Here is a 27,703-nt window from a genome sequence, read left to right on the forward strand (position 1 = left end):
GAAATCGGATGGACGGCAGAAAGAGTTCAGAGAAAGGGCAAATGTCTACTTTTGTTAGCCTCGGTTGCATAGGAACCGAGGCTAAAAGTCTAATTCTGATATATAAATTCGACGGGCGCGAGTGCGCATGGATGCTTTTTCCTGATTCTTTTCTCACTCGCTGTGCGAACGAGCGAGAGAGATCTTCGTTCTCTTTCTAGGGTTTTCTCCTGGGATTTTCACACCTCAATCGTCCTTCCTTTTTTTTCATTTAATTTTCCACAAATCTCTTTGATTTCTTCGATCTTCGAAGAACCTGTCATGACCTCGATCTCTTTCTTCGCTTTTTCGCCTAGGGTTTCTGCTCCCGATTCGTAGATTTTACTCCTTTTTTTCTCGTTTTCCCAGCTTCAATCTCTGGAAAAGAGCTGGAATCCTTCTTCGCCGCTCCTTTAAAAGGTTTGAAGTTGATTCCGCTCTCAGAATTTTGTTTTTGAGAGGTTTCTTTCAAATAATTGTCTTTTCTGATCGAATTTTAGCCCAGAATCCCTTATCTATGGAGATTCTCTAACTTTTGAGATCTAATTTGTGGGTTTCAGCTCCTGAATCGGGGTTTCTGCTCTCCAGTTCGGGTTTTTTGAAACGTTTCTTTTGGTTTGCTCGTTTTTAAAGGAGATTCTTTTGATTTGAGAACTTAAATGAGGATCTGCACTTGCTTTTTTTCTTTTTTTTCCTTCTCGGTTTTGAGAGGATTCAAATGCCGAGATTTCAATGGATTTTGCGGGAGTTTGGGAAATTTTAATGCAGTTCCTGTTTCTGGAAAGATAATGTCTAGTAATGGTTTAAGAAAGCGTGGGTTTGGAGGATTTTGTGTTTGGAAATTGCTGATTTCCACAGTTGAATTAAGGTATTTTTTTTCTCTGTTTCTGCTTGGAATTTAGCTTCAGATCTTCTTTGATGGAATATTTTTCATTTTTCGATCTTGTTTTAGGTGGGATATATGAATCTTTACTGTTTTATTTGTTTTGACGAACAAAAAAAAAAGATCATAGAATTAGCAAAATTTATAATGTGATTTCCAAGTTTAAGAAAATGTGGCGAGGATTTGAGTAATGTTTTAAATTTTCACTGCATTTGAATGATTTACTACTGCTATATTGTAGGTTTAGCTCCAACATCTGGTTGCAGGAATTAGCCTTTTGGGATGCTTGTTGATGTCATGATACTTGTTTACTTCTGCTTGAAATTTGGCTTTGAATTCACCCAATGGATATGCTCTTTCTTTTTCTACTTTTTTTGAGATAATGTTTTTGCATAAGGACACATTGATTAAAAAAGGAAACGCACAGCTGAACCATTTTTATGCATTCACTGCTAAGAATCATCCAATCTTATAAGAGTTAGTGAGAGTTAACAACTACAATGCCTTCTGTTTATGGTTATTTAATGGTGAGCTGATCTGAGTAATCATTTGAGAAATGCAGGTTCGGGGTTGGACGTTCACAATATTTGCTGGATCATGAAATTTTTGACGAGGTATGTTTGATTCCTTTGGCTATTGTTTGAATCTTTTGCTAGATTGGAAGATGTAGGTTTCGATCTGTGGAAAACAAATTTTTTTTTTTTGTTTTCTTTTCTTTTTAAAATTTTCTTGGAACCCCTGGTTTGATGGAAAATAAAAACACAATTTTCAGAAGAAAAGAACTGATGAAAGAAAAGAAGTGTGATGTTTCTTCTAGATGACCTACTCTTGTTAAAGGGTACAAAAAGACATGTGGATTTTGGCATTTTATTTTATTTTTTTGTTTTTGTTATCTTCTTCTTCGTTTCTTTATTTTCTTTTTCTTTTTCTTTGGTTTTTTTAGTCATTCAACAGCTGTGTTGATTTTATTATTATTATTATTATAATATTAACATTTGAACATTTGTTTGGTTGCGTCTATTGTTTTTTTTTTTTTTCCAGTGTAGATTGGTGTGGGTTTTCATGAGCTTGGAGTGGGTTTCGGTTTGTCTTCCAGAGCATGATACCTGATAAATTTCTATTGCATTGCCAGGAAATGTCAGGTAAGTCTTATGGGATTATCATTGTGTTACCATTCAGTTAAATTGAGGATGTAAAGGACAGGCTGGCTCTTATATCTTTATCATATAGATTTTGCACTGGCTAAGTGAAACACCATAAACGGTTATGGGGATGATAGAAATGTCACAGGAATGGTATTCCATTTGTTTATGGTTTGTTTGTAAAACCAAAACATATACTAATCCTTCGTTTTAAAAAAATGCTAACTATCCTGACCTAGACTAGTCATCACTAGCCATGTAGTATTTTTTTGATTGAAGTTTTCCAATGGAACTTTTCTTTTGTTTGTTTATTTGTTTGTTCTTTAAAAAAAAAAATTAATTATTATTATTATTATTATTATTTTTGTGATTTGTTGATGCGTCAAAATTGGGTTGACATGGGCGAATGTATTTCAAGCTTTGATTGTCCAATTCATAGGTCACCTCTTGATGGATCATAGCCTAAATGTGGCAATTGCTGGATTATCATATTTATCATTCACCCAACTCCTGGCTGTTCAATAACGATCCACAAAAGACCACTGATCGGATAGTTAAGAGGCATCTAAATTGCATGAATTGCAAGCCTTATCCAAGAAGCAAACTGATATTGGATGGTCCGGATGAATGAGCATGTTGTCTCATGAACATTAATGTAGTTCACCTGCATGGTGGATGTTAGAAAACCCCTTTCTTATACATACATCTTCTTGATTTGGATTTTCTAGTTCATACATACATGGGGTGAAGTAATTAAAATGAGATAGTCCTTACATATTGATTATGTGATTTCTTCTTATGTTCTTTTACTTTTGCAGGTTGCCTGGCATTTAAGTGTGTTAGTGTAAATTGCCAATTTGATGGGCTACCACATGGATTGTAGATGGCCAGAGCTCAGAAAGCAAGTTGATTGCCTGTCATGGTCATCCTTTTAGTGGCCTAAAAAATGAGAGCACTTGTGTATGGCAACCGAGACTATCAGCTTGGTGGCTACCACATGGATCATGGATGGCTGGACCTCAGAATGTAAGTCGATCAGACTCATAGTCATCTGATTAGTTGCCTAAAAGGGAGATGGTTAGCTCAAATAATGAGCAGCAGTCTCCATTCAGCTGCAAAACTCGCAACAATTGGATGGTCAGAGACGTTTAGTCGCTGTAAAAATTTAGACGGAGAGTATGTCGAGTTTTCTCAGCGTCGTTTTCGTCGATCCTAGGAGAGTCGTCGGTTGATTCAGAAACATCCGGCTGTAATTCCACTCTGTCGGTCAATTTTTCGCTGTTTTTACAATACACGAAGCGGTTGTCGAGGTCGAGCTCGCATCTGGAATTTGGAGCATCTGATGGAATTGAAGACGAATACTCTGACGAATTTACAGTCAGATCTTCAATTTCCATAAAATTTCTTAATTTTTTTAGTTGTTTTGTATTTATATTGTCTAAATTGATATTGTAATTTTTAGCTTTTGAGGTTCGAAAATGAAGAGCATGAAGAGAGCTACAAAAAGCTCAGGAACAGGGAGAGGAGACACGAGTATCGGCACGACTATGCCGAGGAATACGGCCCGACAACAGAGTACGGAGATGTCGTGCTCCAGCAGCAGCTGCTGATGGTGAACTGGATAATCGAGGTGAGGGACTCTCGAATCACGTTTTCTTAACAATATTCTATGAGAATCTAAAAAATTGGCTGATATGCAACTGAGTCCTATGAAGTTGCCGTTACATCGAATGGTGACTATATAAATATCACAAATAGTACAGGAATTCATCTATATTTGTCATTACTGTTTGTAGTTGTGGGTAATTACCGATAACTAATTATCTTTGGTACAAACCTTGTCTCTTCTCTCTCTCTCTCTCTCTCTCTCTCTCTCTCTCTCTCTCTCTCTCTCTCTCTCTCTCTCTCTCTCTCTCTACAGTTAGGTTGAATGTCACCTTCAACATGGCTATTTTTTTCTTTATGATTTGGGTGAATGTCACCACCGACAGGCCTCTATCTCTGTCTACAATTTAGACGGTCTCTCCTTCTGTCCCTCCCTTTATTGACAGTCTAATCTTCCAAACCTTGGCAATGTCAGTGTACTCTTTCCTGTAAATTCACAAATAAAGATTAGTTGCAACAGGAATCCAATTTTTCCCATTTCTTGGTCATTGTAATTTTGATGGCACTGAGGTGGTGATTTTATTATCCAATTATTGTTGTAACTCCCACATTTCGGCTTTGTTTTTATCAATTTCTTTCATTTTCCATTCCTATTATTTTAGTAAACCAGAATGTATCAGTACTTAAATATAGCTGTTAAACTCAAATCAGGGTAAAGTCTCAGTGACTATCAATTGACAAATGGCAGATTGAATGTTTCATTGGATTTTCTTGTCATAATGGCTGCCGAAATGTAATTTGAATGCATTTTGCCTAATGGATATTTTCTTACCTAAATTGGTAGGTTCGATGTCATACGACACAATTTAATTGCAGTTGGGTGTTCTGTTGGCATTCACCTAAATGTTACTTTCTATGATATTTCTATGTTTGTGCAAAATGCAGTTAGTCGATTGGTATGATGGCTACATATTTCTATGCTTGATCTGTATGTTACTAATTATAGGTAGCAATGGCCTAGAAAAGATTAATTCATGATCTTTCTTGTACCAGAAGGGCAGGGACTGGCACTACTGCAGATATGATCGGGCAGTTTAGAAAATTGCTACGTTAGGAAGGAAGATTTGTTAATATTTTCTCTTCAACATCATTTTAGCATGACTAACCAATTGTCTTGGAAAATTTTTTAATACTTCGAACACTGATTGTAAGTTTGGCACCTTTTTGTTTAATTATATTATGAATTTATATTGGAAACCTGAGAATTAAGCGGTGGTATTGGTGGTGAGTGTAGAAACGTGAGTTGCAATCAACTTCAGGGCGAATTGGGTGGCCAATTTGGTGGACAACTAACTGGTCTCTCGACATTGTGAGTTAGTTCTCTCTTCTCATTAAAATAGCAACAATTCTTAGCTGCTTTAGCATCATGGGAAAATGTTTTCTCATTAATCTATTGTTGACAATGGGTGAAATTGCTTTTGTTGAGTTTCCTTATTCAAATACACTAGTGTATTATTTGTAAACAGGAGGAAAAAAATGTAAAGAAATGGTGGTCTTTTTAGATCTTCCTCGGCGAGTCATTCCGAGTATAGTGAAAGAATGGAAGAGAAAGATAAGCCTCGCAGTTATGATTTTATTTTAATTTTGTGAAGAATAAAGCTTTAAGTTTTTGTTCCATAGACATACGGGTAAATTTTTGTACCTCTTATTTCTTTTTCTCTGTCTCTAAGATTTTTAGGTTTTGGCTTAACTCTTTTCTTCCGTGGTTTACTTTTTTATCTCTATGGTTTTTATGGTTTGGCTTTTACTCTTTTATTTTGCCTTCATCCAACGTGTGTGCAATTGTTTTATATAATAATTAGAACTAGAGCCAAATGTTAAAAATCCTTTTAGCCGAAGATTGTTGGTGTATGTTGCAATTGTTTTTTAAACGGTTGGATCTGGTTCAACTAAATTTGAGGTGTCAAAGTTAGATGGATTTGATTACAAATTACATAAATTGAAGATAAATGTGGTATTAATAAAGGAAGGTTCTACAATTGTAATTGAATGAAAAAAGAAAAAAAAAAAAAAACCATAAGGATGAAATATGAGCTTTTTTAGAAGAAAAACATGATAGGTGTGGTTAATCTTCTTTATGTATTAGATGATTTGGTTTTACTCAAAATATATAATTTAGCTACTATCAAAGTTTTTTTTAAAGACAAATAATATAATATATGCAAAGAAAAATTAACGTCAAACAAGATTTTTCTTACATAACAACTATAAAACTTGAAAATTGAATGAAGATTCCCCTTGACAAGAATATTTAAAAGCAATAATTTAAATCTTAATATAGAATTAGCCATGTCCACGTTGCTTATTGAATAGTTTCATCCAAAAACACTTGAAGGATTTTCTGGTGATAGCATAATGGTCAGAGGAAGATCTATTGATAAAAGGCACCAATGTGGGAAATCAAACAAGATCCAAGTTGAAATGTCACAAAATAAGAAAGTATTAGAATTATTAATAGAATAACTATTTAAATTGTTAATTTAAAATGATAAATTGAAAAGTTTCAAACCTAATTTATATCGTTAAGGTTTAAAGAGTTCTCAGGAACACCTAGTTGAGAAAGGTAATTCATTCAAGGATGGAAAAATCTTATTAATGTAATTAAACAAAGAACTTAAACCATTAATAGATTTTAAATTTCAACATTTCATTTTATATGACACTACACCAAGATTACTTTTATACATATCAATTTTATGATGATGACATAGTTTACATGAATAATGATAACGTGTATATTATAGGAAATAGAGATGTCAAAATTGTCACAAGAACCCAATGGTGATCACATAGAGAATAAACTAGTAAGTTCCTCAGACTTTTTATTCTTGGATGTCATAAGACAAAAATCATACCATCTGCTCATTGGAAATCTCATTTTCTTCTTACAATACTCACCTTGTTTCTAGTGTCAAGAATCTAAGTTGTGGAAAAGCATTCTGAGTTTTTGGTGGAGTCCAATCCATCCTGTTTTGCAAACTATTCTTGTGGCTCATTCGGCTTCCCTTTATAGCACAACATCCACTTTCCACAAGAAGTTCTGCAACACCGAAGGTCACACTAGTGTATTTCATTTACACCGCTGTTGCAGAATTATGGTTTTAGTGCTTGAACAAGGATTCTAAAATAGATTGGCAGTTGCCCAGTAGTTTTACAGGCAGACTAACAACCATGCACATTTTGTTCAGGTCAAGATGAGAATTTTAATGGGAACTTATGCTCTTTCTGGTGGATATTATGATGCATATTACAAACGTGGCCAGCAGGTACCACAGTTATTTTTGCAAAGGCTTTTCATTATAGGCTGTTCTGTGAATTTTACGTAGTGTACCGATGTTTTGATAGCAGTTGTGGTGTTGTAGAAACCTAGAAGTTAATTTTTAGATATCTTGCGCCATTTATTTGGAAACTTTTTGTTGTAATAGTGTTTTAGGTGAGGACCTTGGTTCAGAAAAGCTTCAAGGCAGCATTGGATGAAAATGACATCCTCATTTCACCTGCTGCACCATCAGTGGCTTATAAGATAGGTATGCCACTTCCAGCAGCATATATTATGAATTATTGAGGCTACTTTCATGGTTACTTCATGCCCAATGGGCAATGTTGTTTGCAGGTGAAAAGACAAATGATCCTCTGGCAATACATGATCCGTTGGTCAATCCTTTCTAAAAAACCAGAACCTTGCAATATTTTTCATCACCGTCATTCATTTTCCATTCTCACAAGTGTTGGCAAGTTTTTCTTGCTTTCCTGGTTCATGCCCATGGGCTGTGTCCGTTGCTATCTTGTCATGAAATGCTTATTATCCTCATGGATGATGTTATATGGTTTTTGTCGACTCTGACAGTTGCATGTGGAATGCGTCTTGAATGGTTTCTTGTCTGTTTTTTGTTCTCATCCTTCCTCCTTAGGATGTGCCTGTAATGACATTGGTTTGCTTAATCCACACAACTATCCTTATTGGAGGGGTGAACAGTTCCTTAAAGATTAATATTTTATTTTACTTTTTTGGTTGATTCACACTGCTGTTGTTTTCTGCTTGTGGTTGACCCATTCAAGCTGCACTTTTCTTATACGTGTGATTGGTTCGGACAAAATCAATTTTGATCTGCTCTTAGATGTTGTACCCGTGCTTTCTTCTATTTCAATACATATTTTCTTTTCCAAGATTTTCACATGATATGGGTCAAAAACATGTTTTTTGTTCTTTCTTCTATCTCTAAGTTCTTCCATTGAGGACCTAGTTCATCTTGCTGATCATGGTAGTCTTGCCTATGTCAGTCAATTCCTTTCAATAACATATTGCAATTTCTAGGCAACCTCATTGTAGTTTTCATTGCTTCGTACCTCACAGGGCACCTGAACTTCTATTGGGAGCAAAGCAATATTCAACAGCTATTGACATGTGGTCGCTAGGTTGTATAATGGTAGAACTTTTAGCGAAGGAACTGTTATTCAATGGGAAAACTGAATTTGATCAGCTTGACAAGGTTTCTACTCTGCACAACTTCTTCTCATGCCTATTATTAGCTGCACTGTTTTAATCAGTTATTGTGGTTTTACTTCATTTCAGATATTCCGAACTCTGGGCACACCAAGCGCAAAGATATGGCCAGAGTTTGTTGAATTGCCTGGGATCAAGGTCCACTTTGTAAAGCAGCAGTAAGTACTTGTTCTCCCTGTTTCTGATATTCATTCAAATTCATTAAGAGGCATACTAGATATTTAGTTGTGTTCTTATTCTCGCCACTGTTTTCCCAGGCTTCTAGCTATGGGTGATGCTGGTCAGGCTTTCTGGTTTGCCTTGTTGGCAATTTTCAGTTGCGCAGATGTAGCTTATGTTTGGAGTAACCACTGACCTGTTTTTTTCAGGTATAACAAGCTACGTGATAAGTTATTTGTTGTTTGTTATTTTGTAATGTAGCGGATAACACAATATTGGAGGAAAAATGTGTTGACTCATTGTTCTGCACTTTGGTTTCTTTTTTGTGTTGTGATGAGTTATTTGTTGTTTGTTATTTTGTAATGCAGCGGATAACAGCAAAAGCAGCAGAAGATGGACGGGCAGTGTTATCTCAGGGTACGCCAAGCATGACGGCACCGGTGATGACGTGCGCGACCATGACTTTGTATTATCTGTGGAATCTAATGTTGTGTAACAGTTTGATTGAGTTAAACTTTAAATAGACTGTTGTTAACTGTTTTGTTGGTATTGTGGCTTTCATGATTGATTGTTTCATGAGTGAATTGAATGAATGGATTAGTAGTTTAAATAAATATTTTTAAAAAAAAATAAAAAAATTTAGCCTCAATTTGTAACTGAGGCTTGAATTTAGCCTCGATTGTTGATAACCAAGGCTGAAATTCCCGTGGCTAAAGAGTTTAGCCTCGGTTGTTGAGAACCGAGGTTAAAAATAGATTTAGCTTCAGTTAGAGGCAATTGAGGCTAAAATTTGGATTTAGTCTCAGTTGAAAACAATGGAGGCTAAAATTTTGATTTAGCCTCATTTCGAGAAAATTAAAGTTAAAAAGGTTTTAGCCTCACTTGAAGAACCGAGGCTATAATAGTCATTTTAGCCTCGGTTGCTAAAACTAAAGCTAAAGCCTTTAGCCATAAGGGTTTCAACCTCGGTTTGGATAACTGAAGCAAAACTGAGGTTAAAGGCTTTAGCCTCAGTTTTTAATCTTTTTAGCCTCAATTTTGAACCGAGGCTAAAACCCCCTTTTCTTGTAGTGAGATCATCTCAAGGCGTGATCCTAAAATTGAAGCATATCCAAAGCTCAAGTGGGCCACACCACAGGAAACAAAGATATAATGGCATCCAAGTTGAAACCTTCCTAAGGCCCACGGTGATGTTTATTTCTCATTCAACCTGTTCATAACGTCGCACAGACATTGGGTGAAGGGAAAACTCAAATATCAGCTTCATCAAAACTTCCGTGGCTCCTATGAAGTCTTCAATAGTAGGTGTTCAATTCACACTATTTCCTGTGGTGTGGTCCACTTAAGCTTTGAGTATGCTTCAATTTTGGCTCCGAGCCTTAAGATGATATGCTAAAATGAATGGACGGTGTAGATAAGATACACGCATCATGGTGGACCCCAGAGAGTGTTCTCAGCACGCAATCTGCTTTCACACATTATTGGATGGGGGGGCAGGTGGTTTGTAACGCCCTGAAATTCGGGGGTCGAGCATAACTCAGCTCCCAAGTTCCAAAACATCACTTATGCAACATATTGAATGATGGATGTATGTTGTCTATATTAGTGCATAAAACATGGAATAGATTAAGCCAAACTGCAAATATAATTCAGGGATGAGTGAAGAACGCAAGCGGAAGACTTAATGAAATATATGTGTACATGTGCAAATCTCTGAAATACATACGCATACCAGGTCGTAATACAAGTGTTGCTATCAAAATTATAAGTATCAAATTACATCATTTAATTTCCAAAAGAAATCTCAGCATCCCTCGCATCAAAACAAGGCTCATTAGAACCCGTCTGAAAACTGCATGAAGGAAAATGCAGCCTCATCATCCTCAATCTGCGGCTCTGCCTCAAAAGATGCATCAACATCTACAACATCAGCAACTAAGACAGAGTCTGGTGGGTGTTTAACACCGCCCCAGAACTTAGGAGTGAGTGATCAACTCAGTGGAACAATATAGCAAAGGTTAACATGTTATCAGTTCAATCAAGCAGTAATGATAAAGCAGAATAATCAAACATATCCTAAGTGCTCTTGTTAATGCAAGAATGTATGAAGAATGATGCGTGCCCTCACGCGTACACCCTCAGCGTCTTCATCTTACGTTACGCATGACATCGCCTCAAAGTGCGCCACGTCTACAAAGCACATGCAAATGCTGTGCATGAACATGATTACCAAGTTGTTATTAGTCCTTTTCATACAGCAGGATTGGGAAGCTAAGGTACCTTCCTCATATCACCATCCAAACAGTGATCCATTCAAGGGTCGTCAGTCCTAGACATCTCATACGATCATATGGTTTCAAGTCGTTGCAAAGGGTTCGTCACCAATCAATGCACGCCTATCATACCTTCGTTACCACAATAAGGCTCGTCACCTCAATGCGGTATTCAGGCATGCTCGAGGTCACTACAAAGGGCTCGTCACCAATCAATGTAGGCCGACAGCACGAATATAGTGTCTCATACCACCATAATCGGCTCACGAGTTTGGTTGCTCACTGGTCACTACGGGGAGGCTCGTCACCCCAGTGTAGGCCAATAGCTCGACCACGGTGTCCCATACCACCATGTCTGGCTCATGAGTCTTAGTGGATCAAGGTACCATGGTTAATAGGATTTCATCGGTAAGTTTGGTACCCTAGATTCAAATAGTAGCGTCCATATATGGTGAACATACATCGGACAATCGGGTTACTTGACGAACTCAACTAGCACAAGCGCACGTTGGGTTGAACGACATAGAGTGCGCAAACACTCCACGTGGCCAAACCACTGCCGAGAACTCTAATACGACTCGGGTTCGTCTAATCACGTCCTACGTGGCGAAAGCAACCTCAGCCACGAACTTAAGGCCGATTACCGATTTCCTGGACTATTCATAGTCCCAAACACATTACACTACAACAGATATTCGTATTGAATGTAAAACAATAATGTAACAACAACTTCAACCATGTAGCATATGAGTATTTGAAGAATATCAACTTAACATGGATGTAAGCATAAGTAAGACTTGAAATTAAACAACAAGGAATGTAACTTGCATGAAGGAAATCATACATACTAGTGGGAGAGTTGAGAATCGCTTCTCAACGCCCATACTAGGTTGATATATCACACTTTAGATCATTCAGACATTTCTACAAACACTTAGAATACAAAATACAACATACATGACGTATGTTGAAATACACACATTTGGACAATTCCTTTTGCCAAGGAGTTGTCACACATACAATGAGCACAAGTATACGATAAATAATTATGGCAAACACAGATTCATATTTTATACGTATATGGTACTTTATACATATACATAGAATACACAAATCTCAATATAACACATGCATATCAGGAACACAAAATAAATATAGTATTTGGCATGTGAAATCTCATTTATAACAAAAATAAATCATTCACTGGCATTGAAAGCCTTGAAAACCATAACCTATACGATTAAAGTCCGCACCTTAAACCAGAAAAGAACACTGAACTAATTTCAGACGATATGTCTTCGTCAACGGCGACAGGATAACCTAAGGCAAGAATAGAAATGATCTACAACAACACAAAGACTATTCTAAGCTCTAACACAGATTAGGGTTAGGTTAACTTACCCAAAGATGAACTCAGAATCGCCGGAATAACGATTCAAAAGTGAAGGTTTAAGGATGAAGAAGAACAGGAAAGAATCTAAGATGATTCACTAACTTCTCTCTCACTTTCTCTCTCTTTTCCTCTCTCTTTCTTAGCTAGGGTTAGGAAATTTGTATGGAAAAGAGAGCTAGGGTTTTAAGGTCTATAAATAGGCCTAACATTGATGAAAATAACCCCAGGGCCAAGGTATACTTAGGGTATAACGAAAACAAGCCTTTCTCGATCCAACGAAGCACTTCCAGTGGGCCTATTACCACGAAAGGTCGGACTTAAGCTCACTGACCATGGATCTAGGTCAAGCTGAGTTTTTGTACCGATCGGATCTTCAGATCAGCCGTGGTGGACCACACTCAATTCAACGGTCACCGAATCTCGATCAGGTCCACAAGCACAAGGATATGCCTGAGCCACCTTCCCTGATCAGAGGGTGAAATTGGGTCAGAATCCAACGGTCAGATTGCTTAAAATCATCGCACAAGCGACACGACTCAGATTTCATAAAATCTTATTAAAATTTCAACCGTTCTCACACTCTTCACCCGAACTCAATCAAATCGACCCAGAACATCATCTGGACTTAATTTTTGAGGTGATGACCAAGTCCAACATGGTGACCGCAACAGCTTAAGATCATCGCTATCGGACTTTCGACGCGCGGTCTAGGTCCGATCTAAAACTTCTAAAAATTCTCAAGAGCAACTGGATTTAGCGATGAATCCCAGATTTCAGAGTAACATAGCGCTAACTATTCTACAGGTTTTGAGTCATGCAGATCAAATTTAAAGTGATTGATGCAAATTTCACAAGCAATCGAGTTAAGCGCTAATTACCCTAAAAAGCTTCTAAGGAAAATAGAGGTAGTACTCGGGTCTTGGCACAAAATTTTCAGGGTCATCACATGGTTGGACCAAAGGGAACGAGGATTGGCTACTCCCCTTGCGACTAGCCAATGGCTAGTGGTCATGTTGTTTGGGCCCCACCATGATGTATGTGTTTCATCCATGCCATTTATCTATTTTTCTAAATAATTTTATGGTATTAGCCCAAAAATGAGTATATCTCAATCTCAAGTTGACCACATTACAGGAAACAATGTTGATTGAACGTCAACCATTAGAATTTGTTTGGGGGCCATAAAAGCTTGTATCAAGCTGATCTTTGTTTTTTTTTCCCCTTCATCTAGGACTATATGACCTAATCAACAGATTGGATGTCAAATATACAGTACAATGGGCCTCAGGATGATCTTAATGGTGGATATCCAATCACTATTGTTTTCGATTGGTGTGGTTCACGCCAGATTTATATCCTTCTCATTTTTGGGTTCAAGCCCTAAAATGACCTAAAAAATGGATAAACGGCATGGATAAAAGACATACATTATGGTGGGACCCACAGAGCACAGACCACTAACCACCAGGTTAGTGGCAAGCGGAGTAGCCAATCCATTTCGACCAAAGGAGAGCTCCACCCACCTGGCTAGTGGCAAGCAGAGCAGCCAATCCGTTTATACCAAAGGCGAGCTCCACCCACCTCAAGGGAAACGGATTGGCTACTCCCCCTAGCTAGTGGTCGGTGCTCTATGAGCCCCATCATGATGTATGTGTATCATCCACGTTGCCTATATATTTTTCTAGATCATTTAAAGATTTTAAGGTATGAGACAAAAAATGAGGTATGTCCCAATCTCAAGTGGACCACATTATAAGAAACAGTGTTAGATGAATGTTGATCATTAAAAACTTTCTGGGCCATAAAAGTTTTGAATCAAGCTTATGTTTTTTAACCTTCATCTAGGTCTGTATGACCTAATCAATGTATTGGATGTCAAATGCACAGTACAGTGGGCCTTAGGAGGATTTTAATGATGGATATCCAATCACTATTGTTTTCTTGTGGTGTGGTCCACCTGAGATTTATAACCCTCTACTTTTTGGAATCATGCCCTAAAATAATCTTTAAAAATAAATGAACAGCATGGACGAAACACATGCATCACGGTGGGTCCCACGGAGTACTGACCATCAGCCACTGGGCTGGCTACAGGGGGAGTAGCGAATCCGTTTCCCACCTAAACCCTCTCCCAGGACCCCAACTACCACGAGCAGAACAACCACGTATTGACGATTCCGCATTCCACGAGTCAACTTCTAGACCAGCAGCTACGTTCCAACTCCCGGACGCACCCAGCGCATGTTAGGAAGCGGTGTTAGGTATCAATCGCCACTCGCGTATATAACTGGTAGCGGATTGGCTGGTGTACCACACACCACCGAACTGGCTGGTGTGTTGATGTCACCAAGTTCTGTGGATCCCACCATGATCTATGTGTTATATCCAAACCGTCCGTCTATTTGTATATATCGTTGTAAATCTTGAGCAGAAAAATAAGTCAGATCAAAAGATCAAGTGGACCACACTGTAAAATGCAGGGGGGATTGAACGTCTACCATTGAAAGTTTTTGAGTGTCACATAAGTTTTGGATCAATATGATATTTGTTTTTCCTCTTCATCCGGGTCTTTGTGACCCTATGAACGGATTCGAAGGAAAATAAACATTACATTGGTCCTAGGAATATTTTAACGGTGAGAATCATTCTCCCCAATTCTATTTGTAGTGTAGTCCACTTGAGATTTGGATATGAATCATTTTTAGGATCATGATTTAAAATAATCTCCCAAAATGGATGAACGGTGTAGATATAATAAATACTTCGTTGTGGAGCCCATATAACTTTGATCTCCTTAGATTTGAACCATTAGTACAGCTCGGAGCTGGAGGAGTTTTCAGCGCTCGTCTTCGGACGAAATGTACACACACCAGCCAGGTGTGTGGTGTGTGGTAAGGAAGCTAATCCGCTTCCTATATAACTCACACCACCACGACCCTCCCTCACACCATCCACACCACAAGTAAAAAGATGGCCCTTGTCGAGTTCACGCTTTTCGCACTTCTCTTACCCACCCTCGTCTACCTCCTCGTTAACCTGCGCACTGTCTTCCTTAAACGTCACCGCCTCCCTTTCCCGCCGGGTCCCAAAGGGTGGCCGATCCTAGGCAACCTCCCCCAGCTGGGCCTCGTTCCCCACCACTCCCTCGCCGCCCTTGCCCGAAAGTACGGCCCGCTCTTCCATCTACGGATGGGATCGGTCCACGTGGTCGTTGCTGCGTCATCCTCGGTGGCGGCCCAGTTCCTCAAGCACCACGACGCCAATTTCTCGAGCCGACCGCCGAACTCGGGCGCGAAGCACATCGCCTACAACTACAACGACCTGGTTTTCGCGCCGTATGGGCCGAGGTGGCGCGCGCTGAGGAAGGTTTGTGCAGTGCACCTCTTCTCCGCCAAGGCGCTAGAGGATTTCCGGCACGTGCGGGAGGAGGAGGTGGGGAAGCTGACACGTGCGCTGGCGGGTGAGCCGTTGGCGAACGTGGGGCAGCTGTTGAACGTGTGCACGACGAACGCACTGGGGAGGGTTATGATAGGGAAGAGGGTGTTCGGGGAACTGGTGAGTGGTGGGGCCCACAAGGAGGCAGGGGAGTTTAAGGAGATGGTGGTAGAGCTGATGGTGCTGGCGGGGGTCTTCAACCTGGGGGATTTCATCCCGGCCCTTGATTGGCTGGACCTCCAGGGCGTGGCGAGGAAGATGAAAAAGCTCCACAAGCGCTTTGATGACTTCCTGTCCGGGATCATGGACGAGCACCGTAAGAGTGGTGGGACCCACACTGATCTGTTGAGCGTCTTGATGAGCTTGAACTTGAAGCTGGACGAGGCGGAGGGAAGCGGCAAGTTGACAGACACCGAGATCAAAGCGCTGCTTTTGGTATGTCTATTCTCTCACTCTCTTTCTAGATTTCTCGCTGATTTCCTGCTGATCTCTTCAGAAACTTGTGTGGCCTATTAATGGTCAATCACCACAGTTTCCTATGATATGTTCCAGATAATTGTATTTTGTTTCATTTTTGGGATAATTCCCTAAAATGATCTGAAAAAACGAATTGACGGCATGGATACAGAATACATACATCAAGCTGGACCCCACGTTAAGGGCTGCACCGTCTTGGATGAGTGGGGGTCTCACCTATTCCGCTCCCCTATTTCTTAGCCCGGGGTCACGGTCAGTCTGCTTCCCTAGCATGGTTGCTGTGCTGCAGGGCATGGGTTCGATCAAAATCTCAGATGCGCGCATCATCTGAGCTGAGCTTAGTATCCTCCATCTACACAGTGGGGCCTAAGAGTTCGCTGGATCAACAACTCAAGTGGCCCACGCCACACAGAACGGTAGGCATGAGATGGAAGCGGATTAGCTGGTGTACCACGCACCAGCGATATAGCTGTGTAATGACGTCAGTAAGTTCCGTGGGTCCCATCATGAGGTATGTGTTATATCCAAACCGTCCATCCATTTGGCGAGATCGTCTTTAAGGCTTGATATCAAAAATAAGACAGATCTAAAGATCAAGTGGACCACACTGCAAAAAGCAGTGGGGATTGAACGTCTATCATTGAAACCCTTTCGGGGTCACTGAATTTTTGGATGAGTATGATATTTGTTTTTACTCTTCGTCCATGTCTTTGTGATTTTATGAAAGGCTTGGATGGAAAATAAACTTTACGGTGGGCCCTATGAAAGTTTTAGTGATGAAAATCATTACCGCCGCTGCTATTTGTGGCGGGGCCTAGTTGACCTTTCCATGCGATTCATTTTTTAATTCATGCACTAAAATGGAAGTGGATTGGGTGGTGTACCTCACACCAGCTATCACTGGTGTATTGACCTCAGCAAGTTATGTGGTATCATAACGCTTGAGATGAAAAATAAGACATGATTATCAAGTGGACCACACTGCAAAAAGTGGTCGGGATTGAACGTCTACCAATGAAACCCTTTCTGGTGCCACAGAAGTTTTGTATCAGTATGAAATTTATTTTTCCTCTTCATCTAGGTCTTTGTGACCTTACAGACAGATTGGATGGAAAATAAAAGTTATGGTGGGCCCTGCTATTTGTGGTGTGATCCATCTCATCTTTGAATATGATTCAGTTCTTGGACAATGCTCTAAAATGATCTCTGAAAATAAATGAACATATAATAAATACATCACTTGGAGGGCCATGTAGCTTTAATCTCCTTTGAACCACTGGTACAACTCGGAGCTCAAGGAGAGTCAGTCGCTCGTCTTCGCACGACACATACCTACAGCAGCTATATGGTGTGTGTACACTAGCCAATCCGCTTCCCACTAAAATGATCTCAAAAAATGGATGAACGGTGTGGATATAATAACTATGTTTTGGGGTCACGCAATTTTGATCTCCTTTGAACCGTTCGTACAACTCAGAGCTCGAGGAACATCAGCGCTCGTCTTACACGACGCGTACCTACACTAGCTGTATCGCTGGTGTTTGGTACACCAGCCAATCCACCTCCCCATGCTCATGCCAAACACAGGCTATATGTGGGCCGACAAGGGTGTTTATGGTCAAACAAACTCTGCAATCAAGCGAAACTCTACCGGACGCATTTAAGGGGCGCGGATTGGTCCATCACAGTTTGGTGGACGTGGATTGGCTATGGGTACGTGCGAAGACGCTCACCCTCCTCGGCTCCAAGTTGTACAAACGGTCCAAAAGGAGATCAAAGTAGCATCCCTATTTATTATATCCATGCTGTTCATCCATTTCAGTTTAAACCATGATTTCAAAAATGAGTCATATCCAAATATCAAGTGGACGGCACTACCAATAAAAGTGAGAACAATAATTCTCACCCTTGAAACATTCATGGGGCATACATTATGTTTATTTTCTATCTAGTATCTTCATAAGATCACACGTACCTAGATGATGAGAGAAAAACAAACATCATATTGATCCAAAACCTTTATTACCCCAGAAGAATTTCAATGGTGGAAGTTCAATCTCCAGCTGCTTGTACAGTGTTCTCCACATATCTTGGGCTCAATCCTTATGACCAGCTTGCCAAATGGACAAACGGTTTAGATAAAACACATGCCTCCCCTAATGTAACTCACAAAATTTGATGACGTTAACACCCCAGCCAGATTGGTGGTGTGTGGTACACCAGCCAATCCGATTCCCCAGTTTGGTAGTTCATTCAATAAAATAGAAAATTTTATTCTATTTCATTTTATTTTATTTATTTATTTTATTCATTTATGGCATCAGATCTGAGGTAAACCGTACCCAAAAATCTTTTTGAAGGCCAAAAAAGTTTTGGAATAAGCCGATCTTTGTGTTTTCTCTTCATAAGTCTGCCTAACACAGGAGAGAGAAAAAACATGACAGAATACGTTACTATAGACCTTGAGAAAATTTTAGTTATAGCCCGTTTCGAATCACTATTTCATTTTATTTTATTTATTTATTTTGTCTAATGTCCTGTTTATTTTGTCTCATGCGTTATAATGAGCTCAAAAAAGTGAAACAAAACAGGAAGCTAATCCGTGGTAGGTTTGCGTTAGTGACGTCGACACACCGACAAGTCGGTTTCCAAACCACAATACATCATTTTCCCAAGTCATGGATCCATTGAATCGCTTGTGCATTTAATAAATTCAACGTCTCGCTAGAAAGAGCTAATTACTCCGCCATTGAATCCGCCTGCATCATGACGTAAGGAAACCATCGTGGCCCTTGACGTGGTCTAGTGACATCGCGGTGGCAGTTCACTTTTCTTTGGGCCTGTTTGACTTTTCAAATAATATGCAAATACTTCCTAATCCTGCCTAGGACAGTTGCGAAATAAATATGGGGTCCACTGTTATGCATGCGGCTTATTCACACCATCTCCATGAGTCCAAAATTGAAGCAGGTACTTAAAAAATGAAGTAGATCCAAAGTTAAGTAGATTAGCCGAAACTGAACACTTATTGTTCAAAACTTTTTAAGTCCTTCATAAATTTTAAGTCTCTCATAAATTTTTGCTTAACCTAATTTATTTATGTTTTCCTGTTATCCGTGTCTGTGTGTGAACATGTTCGGTGACTAGTAAACATTAATATGGATCTTGTAAAGAAACAATTGTCAACAGTGAACATTTTAAGGTTGTCATTTCCTTTGGTGTGGGCCACTTGAGTTTTGGATCCACCTTGTTTTTTGGCTCATGCCCCGAAATGTTTTGGTAAGATGGTTGGACGGCACGGATAAGTCACATATATTACAGTGGGCCCTACAAATTTAAGTCAGTGTTTTTGAACCAGTTTTGGAGGCAGAAATACTTATCCGGGTTTTCAAACGAGCTACTAATAATTACCCTTCTAGAAAAGATACGGAAAATCAACAGGCAACCCTTTTTGGCCAACTATTTCCATAGCGAAGCAATTTTTGCCTTTTAAAAAAAAAAAAGGAAAATTCCATTTGGGATCCACTTATTGTATGGTCTAGAAGAATTCAATTTGTGTTTCGTGAATGGTGGACCATCCATCTTTTACATCACCCCCACATTAACCGTGCATGAGATAAAGCAACTCAATTCAATATTCAGGTGGCCCTATCATGGCAGCCACGTAAAATCACACCCGAAAACTCTTAAATTGGCTCAGTGTTAGTGCTATGTACCAGGCCGTATTTTTTTCTTGTTGGGTGGCACGGCCTAATTACTTTGCGACTGCCATCTTAACAACACTGCCGCATCAGGAAGGGTACCACGTGGATTGAGTATTACCTCTGAAAGCTTTTGACAGGAGCTTCATGCGACCGCAAGTTAGGTGGGGTCCACTGTGATGTTTGTGAGAAAGCTATCCGAACAATCCGCTTTGCCAGAGTATGTTAGGACATGGGCCAAAAATAAAGTTGATTCAAAACTCAAGTGTGTTGAATGGCATGAAAAAGTGTCAAGTGAAATGGCTACCATTGAAACCTCCTGCGGTGTTTATATGCCATCGACGTAGTTGATAAGTCACTCTTGCTGGGACGAATTGAAAACACAAAAAATATTAGCTTCTTCTAAAACTTCCGTGGCCCCACACATATGTCAACGGTGGACATTTAATCTTCATTGTTTCACGGTTTAAGGTTTTTTTTTTTTTTTTTTTTTTTTTAAAAAAAAAAATTTCTGCCTCACTTTCAAGTAGTACGAAGTTCCCGTGAAAGGCTTTGGAGGAATCCGCGTCCTCACTATGGCAGGCGTCCCCATCCCCACTTTTCACGTGGTGGGGCATATCTGAGTTTCGGACCGGCATGATTTTTGAACTCAGTTCGGGGACGCTCGGTTTGCTTTCTGTCACGTGTCCCTATCGGACGTTGCGTTCGCTTTCTGTCAGTTGTCTCTATCCGACGGAAGCTGATTGGCTGGTGTACCACGCACCGGCTATACTGATGGGAATACCGGATTCTCTGTTTGCGTCAAGCAGCAAAATTAAATTGTGGTTGTTGCAGTTTGATTGGACCATGTGATTGTGTATTTGCTCGGTGGTTGAGATGGACCAATCACTGTTCCGCAAACTACGAAAAAAAAGCAGGAAAGTCGTGCTTTTGACAAACAGATGATGGTGTAGATAGGTGTGTTGGAAGACGAGCTCGGAAACTCCTCTAGCTCCGAGTTGTACGAGCGGTTCAAAGGAAATCAAAGTTACGTGGCCCCACAACTATGTATTTATTATATCCACACCGTTTATCTATTTTTAGAGGTTATTTTAAAGCATTAGGAAAAAAAAAAATCATATAGGAAAGCTTAAATGGACCACACCAAAAATAGCAGCGAGGATAATGATTTTCACCATTAAAAAATTCATAAGGCCCACCATAACTTTTATTTTCCATCCAATCTGTTAATAAGGCCACAGATACATGCATGAAGAGGAAAAACAAATTTCATATTAATCTAAAACTTCTTTGACCCCCAAAAGGGTTTCAATGGTAGATAGTTCAATCCCCTACTGCTTTTTGCAGTGTGGTCCACTTGATATTTAGATCTGTCTTATTTTCCGGCTCAAGCCTTAAGACGTGCTCACCAAATGGAAGAATGGTTTAGATATAACACATACCTCACATACCTCATGATGGGACCCACTGACGTTAATACACTAGCTATATAACTGCTGTGTGGTACACCAGGCAATCCGCTTCCCTATGGAACACGGCCGTGCTAGGATCGATAATACAGCCGATCCAAACTTCCACTTCCACCTAAATAAGGTGTCAATAAAGATCTTTCATAACACGGGTGAGTGGATCACTCAGAGTAATAGTAAAAATGCATATTTTGAAAGAATAATGTGATATTGAATGGAAAACAAACTCAACATATGAATGTAGATTTAAATTATAATTAAAAACTATAGTTAAGAATTATTACTACTTTTAAAATAAATTAAGATAAAAGATAAATTAATAGATTGTTTTTTATTGTTGTTGATTTTGATATTGATTGTTTGGTTTATTGGTTGGTTTGATTATTCTTTGTTCATTTATTCTGTTTGTTATATAGTTCCGTTGCAGCTTGTTTTTTCAAATCTTTCTTTTATTATGGTTATGATAGTTGAAATTTTTTTCCATAAATTCTTCTTTTGTTATATTTCCATTTTGTGACTATTCATCTTCTGTCAGTCAAGCTTTTTTTTTTTTTTTATTATTATTATTTTTTTTTTATTGGCTGCGTGTTTTGATTCGGCACACATCTCGACCGCTCGTTCCATTTTTGAACACCTCTCGACCACCTTTTCTGCTTTCATACACTTCTTAGCCACTTGTTCTGATTTTGTACTCCTATTGGCCGCTCATTCCATTTCTAGACGCTTCTTGACAGCTTGGTCTACTTTTAGACACCTCTTGACTGCTCGGTTTACTTTTGGACACCTCTCGGTCGCCTCCTGGATGTCTCTTTAGTTTGCTTTTGAATAACTCTCAGCTATTCTATCTTATCATTTTGACAGTTGTAATTCTATAAAAAGCACTTCAAGTATCTTTGAAGATCTTTAGCATACTATATCTTTCCTATACTATAACCTGCATCATTTTTCAACTGGGTTTCCAAAGAATGGTCAGAATTAGGGTACAACATTACCTCCACATCGCTTTGCCCTTGGTAAAAGGTGAATGTGATGTTGATTTGTTATTTAGCGCAATAAATGTGACTGCTCAGCCGTGTAAAAACATCAATTTCGACAATCTTTGTCGAACTCGGCCATCTTGATAAAAAAACATTAAAGTTCGTCAACTTGGGCATTTTGGCTGAAAAATAATAAATTTGGATATCTTGGTCAAAAAATGGCAAATTCGGTCAGTTTGGTCGAACTTGGCCGTCTTAGTCGACAAATGGCAAATTCGGCTATCTTGCTTGAAAAACAGTAAATTCAACTAATTTGGTCGAAATCGGTCATCTTGGTCGAAAAATAACAAATTTGGTCATCTTAGTTGAACTCCGTTGTCTTAATCGAGAGATAGTAAATTTAATTGTCTTAATTGAACTCGGCTATCTTGGTAAAAAAATAGAAAATTTAACTACTTTGGTTGAATTTGGTCATCTTGATCAAAAAACGGTAAAGTCGGTCATAATAATGGAGACTGTTAATCAACCCATTTTGATTAGGGCTTATGGTTAACCGAGGTAGTAATACAAGTGAGAACTTGGCCTCCAACTTTGTAGAACATTTAAATAATTTGGTTACGATTCAAATAGCAAGATTTGACCGTCGGAGGTAGTTCAAGACCTACCTGGTTTTGTCTTCCATGATACAATAGATTCTCAAGGGTTGCCCCTCATGTATACACTGGTTTCCTTCTTTAGGAACAACATTTTTGACCTCCTATTTTGGTCACCTGAATTTAGCACATGGCGAAAGATTCCACACTTCCTATATAGCAAGAGACGTATTCCGTTGCGAAAGAGATACCCGTACTGTTGAATATGATGTTGGCGCCACATGTTGTACTGATGATGTTGGTGCTAGATTTCTGACAAAAAAAATATTGACTTGTTGTTGAGGCATCACAGGTGTTTTTTTCGACAAAAAAAGCCATCATCCGATTCATGTTTTCGGTATTACTAGAGATCCATTTGCCTAAAGTTTCAACTTGAACTCATAACTGTTCAACGATATTTTGAAATCCTTTTGCATATTGAGAATTGCAGCTGATAAAATCTCAAGAGGCTCAACCTTAGATAAGGATGTCATATTCCAGTTTAATGGAAAGATTACTAGATTTAGTAGCAAACCTAATTGCTAAGGTACTTGATGAACTTGTCTTTGGCTCATGATTCCGAGAAATCATTGCATCGATAAGTGTACTTGTGTCAAAAGTATTCTTTTTACACAATTGATATAAAAGTAATATTGATGACAGCCAAGTAGCTTTTCCAATCCCACAGGGCGTGCCAAAAATATTGGTACTTGCCAAAATTGTTAGACAGACGGTGCACAATGATTTTTTAATGGCAATGAAGTAGTTTATCATTCCACCTAGCGTGTCAAAAATGTTGAATGATCAATTTACTTTCTGTCACGTGTAGTGTTGCGGGCGTGCTAAAATCGATAATGCGGCTCGATCTAAATTGATCAACTTCGACCCTAAGCGTCGAAATAAACAAATACGTCCAAATGAACATATATGACTAGATTCTGAAAAGATTGGTTATGCAACCACTTGAAGAATTTATTAATGATCAGGCAATAATCGGAGGATGGGCTCTTCCTCCGAAGAGGGGTTGCTTTGTGCTTTCCATGAGAAAGGACTTTCAAAATATTAGTGCAATCAAATAAAAAGGAAAAACTCACAATTGGTTAGTAGGAGAAATTATAAAAACGTGTCTTTTGAAAGAACCGCGTGGTATTGGATAGAGAACAAATCCAGCATGAGCATAGATTTGAATTACAAGTAAAGATTATAGCTCAAAATTACAGCTACTCCTAAGATAAATTGAGATAAAAGATAAATTGATAGATTATTTTTTTATTTGTTGTAGTTGATTTTGAGATTGATTGATTGGTTTGATTATTCTCCGTTGATTTCTTCTACTATGTATAGAGTTATGTTATAACTTATTTTTTCAGATTCATTTTCTATTACTACAATGGTTATGATTGTTGAAAAGTCATTCTCTAGATCCTTCTTTTTATTATAATTCTCTTATGTTGATTAGCTTTGTTCTGATTCTCGACCATTCATTCTACTTCTGTACGCCTCTCGACTGCTTGTTTTCCATTTGTACGTCTATCGGCTGCTTGTTTTATTTCCGAATATCTCTCAACCGTTCAGTCATCTTTTAGACATCTTTGCGCCATGTCCTAGATGCCTCTACTAAGTTTACTTTTAAATACATCTCAGCTGCTCGAACTCCAAATATCATGAAAGATCTTTAGGATGTTGTATTGTTCCCTTGGTATACCATGTGTCCTTTTCAATTAGGTTTTCCAACCATGGTCAGAAAGGTACAAGAGTCTCTGAAAGCAACATTCGTCCCACAAAAAAAGCCCATCTTATGCCCTTCTTCATCATTAGTTTTCCACCTTTTAAAATTGGTATCTTCAAATCCTGCAATCTAGACCCTCCAATCACCGACCCAGCAGGAATGCGTTCATATCAGAGATATTTCACCTAAGAAGGCAATATCTATATGATTTTCCTTTCAAGTTTGAGCCACTTATTATTCTACTTTGTACGATTCATTTGCTAGTCACTATGGTTAGGATTGATTGATTACACAATGAAACCCAGAATTTGAATGGTCTCGATTGCTTTATATCAGCACCACATGCAAGGAAGATAAGTCACCCTTGTTGAAGAGTGAGATTTGGCATGAAAATTGTAGGACTTTCACAACATCTCATCGGTGAAAAAGGTGGGCCACGCCCGTTATGAAAAATGCCTGAGCCGGAGGTTGGAATTTCCAAACCATCAGAACAGCTTTTCAGCACGGTCTCCACTTGTTAAGCTTGACAATCGTCCTTTGTCATGCACAACCTTCAGACCGTTCTTATGCCCACACCCCGTCTTTCCTGCCTCTCATACCGAGTTATTTCATTGATTGCAAAATGCATGGTAGGAAATAGCCCAATCAAGCGGACGGCAGAGCATCCACGACTTTTACGTCCCTTAGGTTCGTTGGAAGCGGATTGGCTGGTGTACTGCACACAAGCTATATAGCTGGTGTATTGACGTCAGAAAGTTGTGGGTCCAATCATCATAAGGTATGTGTTATATCCAAACCGTCCATCCATTTTCTGAACTCGTTGTGAGTCTTGAGACGAAAAATAAGACAGATCTAATGATCAAGTGAACCACAATGAAAAGGTAGTGGGGGATTGAACGTCTGCCATTGAAACCCTTTTGGGTTCGCAAAACTTTTGGATCAATATGAAATTTGTTTTTCCTCTTAATCCAGGTCCTCATAACCTTGTGAACCGATTGGATGGAAAATATAAACGTTATGGTGGGCCCTACAAAAATTTTAACAGTAAAAATTATTATCTCCGCCACTATTTGTGGTGTGGTCCAGTTGATATTTGGATATGATTAGTACTCTAAAATGATATGTAAAAATGGATAAACGGTGTGGAATATAACAAATACATCACTGTGAGGCCTTGTAACTTTGATCTCCTTTGAACCGTTCGTAAAACAAAGAGTTTGCGGAGCGTCAGCGCTCGTCTTCGCAGGACACGTACCTACATCAGCTATATAGCTGGTGTGTGGTACACCAGTCGTCGGCGCTCGTCTTCAAAGGACACGTACCTACACCAGCTATATAGCTGGTGTGTGGTACACCGGCCAATCCGCTTCCGGGTTCGTTAGAGCAAGGTTGGCTCTGGAAGCACGTGCTCAATGGTTGACTATTGGGTGAAACCACCAGCATTTCAGAGAACTACCAAAGAAATTTGTTCCCTTGGGCTTATAATTTGGCGGAAGCGGTGGGACCTACCCTTAAATATGGCCTGACCTTGTACATGGTGGGCCATTTTCATGCGTATATACGTAGGCCTCATCCCTTCTTCCATTCTTCCATGGGTGGCGAAACTTACGGTGGTGCAGTGGACTACCAAATCCGAACGTCACATTCACCATTTGCGGGAGAAATGAAACAGGTGACTGAGCGCGGGGAAGTGCTCGAGTTGGGCCTGTTTGGATGCATGCCGTTTGAGGCTTAGGCCTGAAAGTCTGGCAGGTTCAACTCGACGTTGGGTTGGGCTTGGGCAGGATGTATTGAGTTTAGTTTTGGGTTTGGGCTATACAAACACCAACCTGATAAAACTTAGGTTGACCTCGAGTTGAGGTCTTGGGTTGTCCAACCCAATTCGAACCTGATCGATATATAAGTTACTTATAAATTATAATTGAGTATGGATTGTCTGTTTTGAAGGCACATGAAATTCCAGTGCCGGTCTCATTGGTCCAAGTCATTTCGGATGACTCAAGATAACAAGATACACCGAACTTCTCGGTGCCGGTCTCAATGGGGCCCACAGAGCACCAACCACCAGCCATTGGCTGGTGGCACTTGGAGTAGCCAATCCGTTTCCCTAATTTCTCCCCTTCTAAATCCATCTTTCCTAGTAAAATCCTGACAGGTGTAAATTTCAGGACTTGTTCACTGCTGGCACGGACACGTCGTCAAGCACAGTGGAGTGGGCCCTAGCGGAACTCATTCGTCATCCTAAGATCCTAGCCCAGGCCCAAGCCGAGCTGGACTCAGTAGTGGGCTCGGCCCGACTTGTATCAGAAGCTGACCTGGCCAACCTGCCCTTCCTAAACGCCGTCATCAAGGAAACCTTCCGGCTCCACCCCTCAACACCTCTCTCCCTACCTCGCATCGCCGCCGAGGACTGTGAAATCAATGGCTACTTGATCCCCAAGAACTCTACACTCTTGGTCAATGTTTGGGCCATCGCTCGTGACCCAGCCGTGTGGCCTGAGCCACTCAAGTTCTGTCCCGAGCGGTTCCTCCCTGGTTCGCCTCAAGCCCACATTGACATTCGAGGCAATGACTTCGAGGTGATACCGTTCGGAGCGGGCCGGAGGATATGCGCCGGGATGAGCTTGGGCCTTCGCATGGTCTACTTCATGACAGCAACCTTGGTCCATGCATTCAACTGGGCCTTACCAGAGGGCCAAGTGGCCGAGAAACTAAACATGGATGAGGCTTACGGGCTCACCTTGCAGAGGGCTGTGCCCTTGACCTTACGCCCTCTGCCAAGGCTAGAACCGCACGTGTACGGTGCGACTCAGTGCTCTTGAATGCACGTAGCTATTTTTCAGTGATGTTTATCACCTGCTCTATTAGTGTGTACGTGTGCGGGGTGTTTTACATGTTGATATATTCACCTGAACCGCATTTTACATTTCGTTAGAAGAATAAGATACTTTGGTGTAAGTTTGTTGCCTAAGGGAAATTTGCTTTACATGCTGGGCTGGCCAGCTTGAGATGGGCCAGGCTCTTGTAAAACATTCAGAACCATCGGATTAGTGGGCGGGGCCTGGGTTCATTGTGGCCCTCATTTTGAACTGTTTCGGCCGTGTGTCATAGGCCAAGCTTATTCGATCATTTGCTGAGGGGTTATTGTGTATGTATGATTCAAATTCAAATCCAAGATTTGAATATCAGGATCATCAACGAAGCATGATTATAAAATTATATCCTCCATATGGTGGGTGAAAACCA

At 39.8% G+C, this 27,703-nt stretch overlaps 2 protein-coding genes and 1 long non-coding RNA gene across 8 annotated transcripts; all 3 read left to right on the forward strand.

Moving 5' to 3' along the window:
• The first annotated feature begins 469 nt into the window (after positions 1 to 469).
• Positions 470 to 4,821, forward strand: LOC131229672 (cyclin-SDS-like). 4 transcript variants are annotated; one of them, XR_009163533.1, is made up of 5 exons: positions 470 to 1,515; positions 1,674 to 1,739; positions 1,943 to 2,043; positions 2,862 to 3,673; positions 4,655 to 4,821. XR_009163533.1 is itself a non-coding variant. In XM_058225657.1 (4 exons), exons 1-4 carry the CDS (start codon positions 2,687 to 2,689, stop codon positions 4,667 to 4,669), a joined length of 354 nt encoding a protein of 117 aa, XP_058081640.1. In that variant the 5' UTR covers positions 2,453 to 2,686; the 3' UTR covers positions 4,670 to 4,817. The 4 variants fall into 4 exon arrangements, 1 of the variants encoding a protein (XP_058081640.1); XR_009163534.1 differs by lacking the exon at positions 1,674 to 1,739 and having other exon boundaries at positions 471 to 1,515; positions 4,655 to 4,820; XR_009163535.1 differs by lacking the exon at positions 1,674 to 1,739 and having other exon boundaries at positions 471 to 1,515; positions 1,948 to 2,043; positions 4,655 to 4,820.
• Positions 4,822 to 6,783: 1,962 nt separating this feature from the next.
• On the forward strand, positions 6,784 to 7,354 carry LOC131229228 (uncharacterized). 3 transcript variants are annotated; one of them, XR_009163221.1, is made up of 3 exons: positions 6,798 to 6,974; positions 7,142 to 7,235; positions 7,322 to 7,354. It is a non-coding gene; the product is annotated as an uncharacterized LOC131229228 (long non-coding RNA). The 3 variants fall into 3 exon arrangements; XR_009163220.1 differs by lacking the exon at positions 7,322 to 7,354 and having other exon boundaries at positions 6,784 to 6,974; positions 7,134 to 7,236; XR_009163219.1 differs by lacking the exon at positions 7,322 to 7,354 and having other exon boundaries at positions 6,784 to 6,974; positions 7,142 to 7,236.
• A 7,573-nt stretch (positions 7,355 to 14,927) lies between these two features.
• LOC131228644 (flavonoid 3'-monooxygenase) lies at positions 14,928 to 27,465 on the forward strand. Its single transcript, XM_058224450.1, has 2 exons — positions 14,928 to 15,907; positions 26,626 to 27,465. The coding sequence occupies exons 1-2, from the start codon at positions 15,008 to 15,010 to the stop codon at positions 27,277 to 27,279; spliced, it is 1,554 nt and encodes a 517-aa protein (XP_058080433.1). The 5' UTR covers positions 14,928 to 15,007; the 3' UTR covers positions 27,280 to 27,465.
• Positions 27,466 to 27,703: the final 238 nt, after the last annotated feature.

Source organism: Magnolia sinica, chromosome 16 (genome assembly GCF_029962835.1).
Source record: "Magnolia sinica isolate HGM2019 chromosome 16, MsV1, whole genome shotgun sequence".
Lineage (NCBI taxonomy): Eukaryota > Viridiplantae > Streptophyta > Magnoliopsida > Magnoliales > Magnoliaceae > Magnolia > Magnolia sinica.